This window comes from Alosa pseudoharengus, unplaced genomic scaffold (assembly GCF_046254945.1).
Source record: "Alosa pseudoharengus isolate Yale_2024_CS ecotype anadromous, Long Island Sound unplaced genomic scaffold, YU_APseudo_1.1 YU_APseudo_1.1_scf_2, whole genome shotgun sequence".
In the NCBI taxonomy this organism is placed as follows: domain Eukaryota; kingdom Metazoa; phylum Chordata; class Actinopteri; order Clupeiformes; family Clupeidae; genus Alosa; species Alosa pseudoharengus.
The window spans coordinates 12,126,097-12,136,025 of NW_027468663.1; the positions used below are offsets into that span (position 1 = coordinate 12,126,097).

Sequence of the window (9,929 nt, forward strand, 5' to 3'; positions counted from 1 at the left end):
AGTTTGGGCCTTTAATAATGTGTCCCCTTTAATCTCTCTCTTTTTCTCTCTCTCTCTCTAAATATAAGTGAGTGTATCTGCATTAAGTTGAATACGTTACACTTAGTCTACTTAACCAGCAGGAGGTGCCATACACCTAGAGAGCTTCCCCTGTATAGAGAAGTGTCTGGCTGATCATGTTTTGATAAGACTTTGGGAATGGCTGGGTAATTTTTATATCCCAAATTTTAATCAATCGATCAAGTTGTCGCAACCCTTGTTCTCTTGGTATATCAGCAATGCACTTGTTGTTTACCGAGCAGACTAGGGCTAGGAAGGCTATTTATTATGCCACTGTCCCCATGGGAACACCATTGATCAGTCTGCACAAATAATCCCCAGTCATTATATTGAAGTCTATTCACTATCAATCTGTTAGCAGGTGGGTAAGATCATTCTGTTAAAACAGAAAGCATTATCCATGCTTTGAATATACGTGTGCATGGAGACCTATTTCTACAGAAGGTGACTGTCACACAGTGTTTTTTTTATTATTGCAATGTACTGGCCGGAGTTGAGCTGCATTTCTATAAAAGCCCAGCCCAGATTAAAGGCTCATGGTATAAATATTTTGTTCAGCATTAGAATTCTGTTGACATTACTGCTGTGAGATTACGCTAAGTACTATGGCTCTGAATGAAATGATTGGTGTGTACGGATTTAACAACATGGGAAAATAAGATGGTTATTTTTTGCACATTGCTCTGTCTCGGAGCACGCACAGTCTAATATGACAGGAAACTATAGCTCAGTGATTTATTTGCCTTTTAAGCAGCTCACATTAATTCAACGTTTAATTAATTGGGTCTTTTCGTAAGGCCCACACACATTCCAACGTTCACAGGCACGCGCGCCTGGTGAAACAAGTGATGTTCTCTGACGCTGTGAGATGTTGTTTAATTTATGAGCTGCACCACCATGCACATTCAGGAGCTGCACCAATCAGATTCATTAGTTAGGGAATGAATCTTTCAACACACACACTTGTGAAGTCTGAGTAATGCTGACAGATGGGATTAATGACGAGGTTGCCCGAGCTGGCCGTAACCAGCTAAGAGAATGGTGAAGTTTATGAGCCTGAGTGCCACTGCTGTCTGGAGACCATGGCCCTGTGAAGTCTCCACCTTTTACCCTATCACAACTCTTTTCCATCAGTGACATAAACTAAGCTACCATGATGCTGTAGTATAATGAAACAACACAAAGACTACTTTGAAGATTTCTTGCCTTATAGTTGTGAACCACTGATTATACTAACTATAGTGCTTGCTTTCTTTTCAGAACAGGATTCCCAAAAGATTTGTTATCCATTTCCCCAGTGCTTGGCTGAGGGATTAATATTATGAGGAAACCGGTAGCCATACTCGTAACTGGGGTCAAATTAGTGAACATCTATTAGGAGGAGTGGGGAGGGTAGCCAAGGGCCCCTCTGTTGCATCTACACAATTAAACAGAAAGAGAGAGATGTGTGTTGGTGCATATTTGAGTGAATTTGAGACAGTAAGTGAAGGAGGGGTTGGCTTTACACAAGGAGACAGGTGGGCACACTCTCCCTCCATCCCTCTCTCTCCCTTTGAGTGTGTCTGTGTGTTTGGATGAATAGCTTGTCTTCTTTGACTCTGAAGAGAATGGTACTATTCTGGAACAGGATCCACTCTCCGACCTAGATCTTCACTCCTGTCTACTGAAGTAACCATTTTCTCTCATGTTTGTTGACTGTGTATGTTTTCAGTAGACTTAGAGCTATTGCACACATCTTTCTATTATGTTTTATTAATTCTGTCTGTCTGTTCAGAAGTATGGTGTGTGGTGAAGATGTTCACTCAGTTTATGTTATGTTGTTATCTCAGTTTATCTCAGTGATCAATGGATTAATCTGACAATCAACGAAGTAGTTATGACAGTGTTCATTTTGCAATCTAGTGAGAAAAGTTTGTAACTGTTTCTACTTCTTGAATAGAAATGCAATCCCTTCACTTTCTCTTTGTTCTCTCGAGTCTTCATCGTCAGCCTTTTCTTTTCTGTCTCTCTCTCTCCCTCTCTCTATGTCACTTTCTCACTCTGGTTGCACACTGTAACCAAGTTTTGTCCTCGCTGCTTCATCGTTCGCCTCTGATTCATGTTATTCTATTTATGGGGGTGTTTCTCTTAGACACCTTCCACTGTTGTAACACTCGGCTTGACAGGCTGTGAATGAATCTCAATGACTTCAGTACCCGTCTCTCTGCATGTGTGCGTGTCTGGGTGTGTGTGTGTGTGTGTGCGTACAGTGTGTGCGTGCATGTGTGTGTACTCGCCAGAGTGTAATTGGTCGGATATATGGATGCATGGATATACAAAATGTATAGATCACAGGGGCCTGGCCATTGCTTGTGGCACTAATGCACTTTCAGTAGTTCTCTGTGCCCTGGCAGACCCCAGTGGGGCCCTGGCTAATGACTGCTATTGCTTTATAATTCAGTAGAGTGGCTGCTGTCGCCCTCTCTCTGGTCGTGCTCTCCAGACACCCAAGTCCCCAGACACTCAGAGCTCAGGCCGCTCAGAGACCCTTATGACTCATTGGAAGTGACATCAACTGTGATTTTAAGGCTTTGAATACACGTCTGTATTCAGGGGGGGGGGGGGGGGCGGGGTGTCTGGCTGTGGATAAGATGGTGGGTTGATGTGATATGCATCCCTCCTACAAATGGCGAAAGAACAGGCAATGTTAAACTGTGAGAGTGTATGGATTAAGAGTATGTTTTCTTTGTAAATTTGCTGATCCCTTACTCCCTCCACCTTCCCCCTCTCTACCTCTTTTGCTCTTCACTCCCACTCTCTCAGCTCATCTCATACCTCATAACCACTCATCCCCCATTTACGTTATCTCATCACATTCATCCTTAAATCTGACCATCGCCCTCTACTCTCTGTGACCCGAACACCCCTCTCTGCACCGTGCCCGTGTTTGATCCTCGCAGTCATGCCGGCCATCGTCAACCTGCTCTTCCACACGGTCTCCACCAACACCACTATCTCCTTCTCGCTGGTGCTGCCGCTGGTCAGCGTGCTGTCGCTGCTGGTCGGGGTGGGCGGTCACCTGCTCATGTGGCTGGTGCTGATGCGTAACCCGCGGCGCCGCTCCAAGCCCAGCTCGGTTCTGCTGCTCAACCTGAGCCTGGCGGACCTGGGCGCGCTGCTGACCCTGCCCTGCGTCCTGCTGAGCGCCAGCTCTCAGGACTGGCAGCTGGGCGGCGGCATCTGCATGCTGCTGGGCTTCATGACGTCGCTGACCGCCGGCGTGGACATCTTCAGCCTGGCCGCGCTCTCCGTGCTCCGCTACCGCATCGTGGCGCCGCAAGCGCGCCCCAGTGTACGCCCCATGCAAGTGTGAGTGCGCGTCCGACACACACACACACACACACACACACACACACACACACACACACACACACACACACCCAGTGAGCAACACACAGACAAGCAGACAATCACACTGACATATGCACAAGACACACACACACACACTCTACGGTATACAAGCCACACACAAACATCATGCACACTATGTTATGCATGCACAAGACACACACACTCATATCATTGCTACACACTCTTGTGAAGAGAATAGCTGTATGGCATTCAGCACACTCATTCATTCAGCATGCAGCACACAAGTTCTTTTTGGTAAACTTACTAAAAATTCTAGTTCAGTCAGATCATAACATTTATGGTAGAACGCCTATTGTCTCCTGTGATCGCATGACCTTGAGTTGACCTTGAATTCCTTTGGTAACTTCTGTTTCTACTCTGGAGTGTCATAACTAGATAATAATCACTGATACAAATCTAATAACTACTAGAATGAATGAATGAACATTCTCTAACAACCGTTTCATTCTGAATGTGCAGTGATTGATATGGATTTAAATGGCCTCATGCATGAGACTCAGACAAGCCCAAGACAACCTGACACATAATTGATTAAAACATCCATGAATATGGCATGACTGATAAAATAATAAAACTGTTTCCTTTTCACCTCCCTCATCTCTCCATTCTCGCTTCTCCAGGGCCGGCACAGTGGCCGTCATCTGGCTGGTGGCGGTCACCATGGCGCTGCCCAAGGTGACGTACATCCGCTTCGACGGCGGCTGCACGTGGTCGGTGGGCCGCAACCAGTGGCTGGGCTTCCTGGTGCCGGCGTTCCTGGTCTACTACGTGGCGCCGCTGCTGTGCATCGCGGTCAACTGCGGCCTGATCATCATGCACCTGCAGCGCTGCCGTGGCACGCTGGCCGCCGACCGCCGCAACAAGAAGGCCACGGCACTGCTGCTGGGCTCCACGCTGGTGTTCGCCATCAGCTGGCTGCCCTACTACGTGCTGGAGTTCGTCAACGTGGCCTCGCCACTGGGCAGCTCTCTGGCCTGGCCGGTGGTCACCAGCAAGCCGCTACCGCCGCCGCAGATGAACGCTTCGCCGGGCAGCATGGTCGCCACCACGGAGAAGTCGGCGATGCTGATGACGATGACGCCGGTGCCACTGAGCCCGAGTGCGGAGGTGTCGCTGCTCTGGGAGGTGGCGTCGCTCAGCGCCATCCTGCTCATCTGCCTGGCGCCCTGCTGGAACCCGCCGCTCTACTTCCTGCTGTCGCGGCCCGCCCTGCGCCAACTGCGAGCCCTGCTGCCCACCGTGCCCGAGCGCTGGAAGGTCACGACCCTGTGCCATCGCGTGGCCCCTGGCTCGCCACCACAGCTGCCCCCGAACCCGCCGCCAGTCTCCTATATGGTCACACACACTCTGCCCGCTAGGCTGACACAGTGATGTGTGTGTGTGCTTGCCAAAGAGTAGCACAGTAACACAGAAATACAAATAAATACACACACACACACACACATTGATACACACGATAAACACACATATTTACATTTCCAAACACACACACAAATGTCACTAACTGATAAACACACACACACACACACACATACACAAATACCTACACACCCCTGCAAACTAACACAAACAACACACACACAAACACCTATGCACACCTGCAAACTAACACAAACAACACACACACAAACACCTATGCACACCTGCAAACTAACACAAACAACACACACACAAACACCTATGCACACCTGCAAACTAACACAAACAACACACACGCACACCCCTGCAAACTAACACAAACAACACACACACAAACACCTATGTACACCTGCAAACTAACACAAACAACACATACACAAACACCTACTGTATGCACACCTGGGGCCTGTACTACGAAGGGAGCTTAACCTACCCAGATGTAACCCAGGGTTAAACCGGGGTTGACAAAACCTGGTTATCTTAAGTGGTGTTAATCGGTACTACGACGCTGATTATGAAGTTGATTTGTTGAGCCAGGGTTAACCTAATTTGAGTTTGTGCGCGTTCACATTAAAGGGGCGGGTTGCAGCGCAAGTCACCACTTTCAATGATGACGCGATCACCTTATTTTACGGATGAGGAATGCACAATCATTATGCCAAGTTATGAGGAATTAAAACCCACTCTACGACAAAAATCAAATATGTCGGCAGTGAACAAAGCAAGGCAAGGCTGTTGGCAACGTTTTGCAGATCGGGTATAGCCTAAATGCCTAAAAGTATAGTTTTATTTCCACATGTTCTTCAAATATATGTTACTAGGACTAGGACTAATAGCTTGCGGAATGTCTGAAATGAGTTGAAATAATTAAATTGCCTATTTTGAGTTCATAGAAATGCCTATAGATGCAACACAATTTAGAAGTGGGCATATTACAGTAATAGGATCATTGAATGTTTAAGTAGCCCCCATTGACTGATTTAGTGTATGCCTAATCCTGTGAACATTTAAGATGCAACACCATTGCCAAACGCACATGGCAGCAGGTGAAAATGAAACACAAACACATTATTCAGAATAGTAGGTTTATATAGTTATAGCTTGCATTAATATTTCTTAATTATGAAAACATGTCGGCCTAGTATGCTTATAGCCTTCACTTGGCCTCTGTTTTACAGCTAACAAGAAAAAGGTGTCTTTGAACACTACTGTAAGGCACCAGAGTGTTTTACAGTAGCAGAGGAGTTGGCCATCGCAAATAATAGTGGAAGGCCGATTATGGAAGGGGTTGAGGGAGGCATTCGGTCGGATTCTGGTGCTGTGGAAATGTGTAGCCTTTATGTGCAGGGTACAGTAATATGACATTCAATTCAACAAGTTTGTTAAAATGGTGATTTTAATATATTAGGCCTACTGTATGTCCGATTTATTTCAGGCTATTCTTGCTCAGATGTTCAGCATACTGTAGGCTAGGCCTATGTCCGATTTATTTTCGGACAGTATTCTTGCTCAGATGTTTAGCATCACCGATTAGATGGAATACATGAATGTCCACGTAAGGGCATTGCTATGACATTAGAGACTTCTGCCTAGATCATCTGACAAAGATAACGAATTCCCTCGGCTGACAATATCATAGAGAATATCGTCCGGATATATATATATCTAAAACCCCTCGCCCTGCGAAGAGAGCCCCTCACGATTTGCGCTCCAATGTCGTATGGATCATCCAGGTACGCCGACATTGTCTCGAATTGTTAGTGGAGGGGTGTTAGGCTACTTATAAAGGGTGTGGTTAACGGAAACCTCGGGTTAACCAAGAACATAACCTGCTCGGAGCAGGTTTGAGATGCAGTGTAAAATTGCATGGCAGCATACCTCTGTTAAAACATATCCACCTTTCGTAGTACGGGTTAATCGGGAAGTTATGTGATCAAGTTACTCTCGAGGTTACCCAGATAAGCCAGTAACCCCGCTTTGTAGTACAGTCCCCAGCAAACTAACACAAACAACACATACACAACACAAAGTAAGAAATCAGTCACCAATCCAAACAATTTGAGAAAAATGCCATTTTAGACTAGTATCTTGAAGGCAGGTGTGTCTAACAGGAGCCCCCTGAGTCCATCCCTGAGTGAAGAAATATGAGTTGCTTAGTAACACTGGTAAACGAATCAGGAATGTAAAACTGTGTACTCATGTTTTTATGACAGGGCATGTCATTTACAGTGCTCCAGCAAGCCAGCTGCCCAGTGACTCTTTCCATCACACTCCCCGTCTCTTTCTCTCTCTCCTTCTGCTTCTCTCACACACTTACACACACATTCTCTCCTTCTGCTTCTATCACACACTTACACACACATTCTCTCTCTCTGCTTCTCTCACACACTTACACACACATTCTCTCTCTCTGCTTGGTTCTTTTTCTTTCTTTTCCTCTCTCTCTGACACATACACTCATCCTCTTTATCTGTCTATCTTTTATTCCCCCTTTCACACAAACATGCACACACACACTATAACAACCCCCCCCCCCCACCCCCAACACACATACACACACACACACACACACACACACACACACACTCCATACAAACCCCCACTCAATTTGGGACTGCAATATTGCTCCGGGCTACAGCTGAGATATTTATTTGTTTAGTGCTTTAAAGTTCATGGTGGTGTGTCGAGCAGAATGAGTGTGACTGTGTGACAGCGCATCCTCAGCTGGAATGGATGAACTCTGGCTGTTATGACATTGCTCCCTCCACGCACTATCATGCCTGCCACAGGGTCACAGCTGGTGGAAGAGGAGGTTTTGGCAACTGCCTGGCGGCTCTGAGCTGCATCCTTTCACCCAAACCCACCACGCCCCCCAAAAAAATTTATTTATGGATTAGGGTTAGGATGCTTACTGTGCTGTTTTTTTTCTATTTCTAATTATGCACCAAATATTTTATTTGTCTGCTTTTGTAGTGAAAGTTACACTGCCTGATTGCATAACAGTTCATTACTGTAGTGAGGACGAGGTCAATTGCTTGATTGTGAAATGCAGTAAACCGTAAAAACAGCAATGCTGCTCTAGTCATTAATAATAAAGGAAATGCTTAAAAAATCTTTTATTATTATTATTATTACAGCAAAGCCTTCTGTTGATGTAAAGGGATAAAATAAACTTGATGTTTCAGCACTCATCCCTGCTGTGGCTTGATTAATTATTCATAACTTGAATAGGACATGAAATTGACTTCATTAGGACACATTATCATCACATTATCTCTCTAAATCCCCACGATAACAACGGTCTAATTAGGTCACCAGCACCACCACCACACACACACACACAAATGTGTAACATTCTGGTCATCCAAAAGAAAGGCAGGAGGCTTTTATACAGTATGTGGACGCCAGTGGGCCATTCATTGTGGTTCGCTGTGGGAGGAGTCCCTCTGATGTGTCAGTCACCACTTCACTTCTACACTGACCCGTGGAGTGGGGCCTGACCTTAATCAGGACTTAGCTGCTCCTCCTGTGTCGCGATAATTGCAGTGTTTGTGTTTGATGAATTACAGTGGCTCCGGCAGCAATCATAGAACTCCAAATGCGCTGAACGTGCTCATGTCTCACCAACACAACCCCACCACTCAACCCCACCAGCACCTCCCCTCAACCCCCTGGGTGCTATATAATTATCCTCAGGATTAGTGAGTTCATGTCACTGTGAGCTTATGGCATAGTGTGATTGCTCAGCTCTGGTGCCATGTGTGAGCAAGACCGCTTGGTCCTCATGCCAGCCATGTGTGCTTTGCCGCGTTTGTCAGCAGGTGGCAGTAGGCGGGCTCGATCATAGAAGTGCCAGGACTCATAACACATCTCTCACTACTGTCTCTCTGGAGTCAGGGAGAAAGAGAGAAAGAACCTTTCCATCTTGTTTATGACCTACTGTATTTTAACTATATTTTAATATTTGACCTACAATGTCTTGGACTGTACATAAAATATGAAGAATTTAGAATGTAAAATTTTTAGAGGGACCAAAAAAGCAGGTCTTAATATAGATTTCATATAACATCATAAATCTGCAGTGAATGACTACATGTATTTCAGGTAGCCTACTTAGTGATTAAATCTACATTTACAAGTACAAGGCTGACATAGACTGAATTGGCTGAAGTACTTTTCTCTAACATCGCCAGAACCTGAAAATAAATTTCACAGTTACCATTTTCACTATATCTTCTCACGTTTTTAAGTCTAAAAAGATGCAGACCTACATCATCATTTGGAACTAATCCAGACTAGCCTGGGGTCTGGGCACTCACCGTTAGCAGTGCTCAGTCCGAGGGGCGGGATAATCGGTTGTCTTTCAAATTTCCTCTGCACTCAATAGGACAGTGCTATGAGTCCCATGGTTTCCCACCAGCGGAGCTAGTTGGCTAGTTCAAACTTTTGCCAACTTAATAAAAGCTTAACACGTGTCACACTGTTCGCCAACAGCAACATTATCTCATTTGTTTTCAAGTAGCCTAGCAGGGATTTCAAGCCAAACCGTTGCAACTCTGCCATCAACTCTGCCATAAGCCCGCCTAACAACTCTATACATGATTTGATTGGCCTGATAGAAGTTTAATTTTTCGAGCTCACAAGCCAACAGAGAGTTGCTAGACTAGCCCTGGCAGCAAATGTCTAGATTTCTAGGCTAAATCCAGACCACATTTCCCCCAAGAATCACCTGCTAAGCACCAGAGATCAATGTAACGCCGAAATGACTAGGAGGCTGATGGTGAACTTTTAATTTTATTTTGGAGAGTAAGATCAACAACAGGTCCTAAATTGCTGGGGAATGAGTAGCATAACTAATACAACTTCAAGTGTCTTTTGTCATTCAGCGTAATTCCCAGATGCCCCCAGTTTGACTCTGGCTTCAGGGTTCTGTTGCAGACTACAATGCGTGGTTGTCTAATGAGAGAATGCGATCATGCATAGTAGCCTACTAGTGGGTTCTGTGTCTCTATCTTACGAACATGAGTCACGAAGCAGAT

At 45.5% G+C, this 9,929-nt stretch overlaps 1 protein-coding gene across 1 annotated transcript; it reads left to right on the forward strand.

Moving 5' to 3' along the window:
* The first annotated feature begins 3,001 nt into the window (after positions 1–3,001).
* On the forward strand, positions 3,002–4,842 carry LOC143133371 (somatostatin receptor type 5). Its single transcript, XM_076293135.1, has 3 exons — positions 3,002–3,408; positions 4,092–4,416; positions 4,468–4,842. The coding sequence occupies exons 1-3, from the start codon at positions 3,002–3,004 to the stop codon at positions 4,840–4,842; spliced, it is 1,107 nt and encodes a 368-aa protein (XP_076149250.1).
* Positions 4,843–9,929: the final 5,087 nt, after the last annotated feature.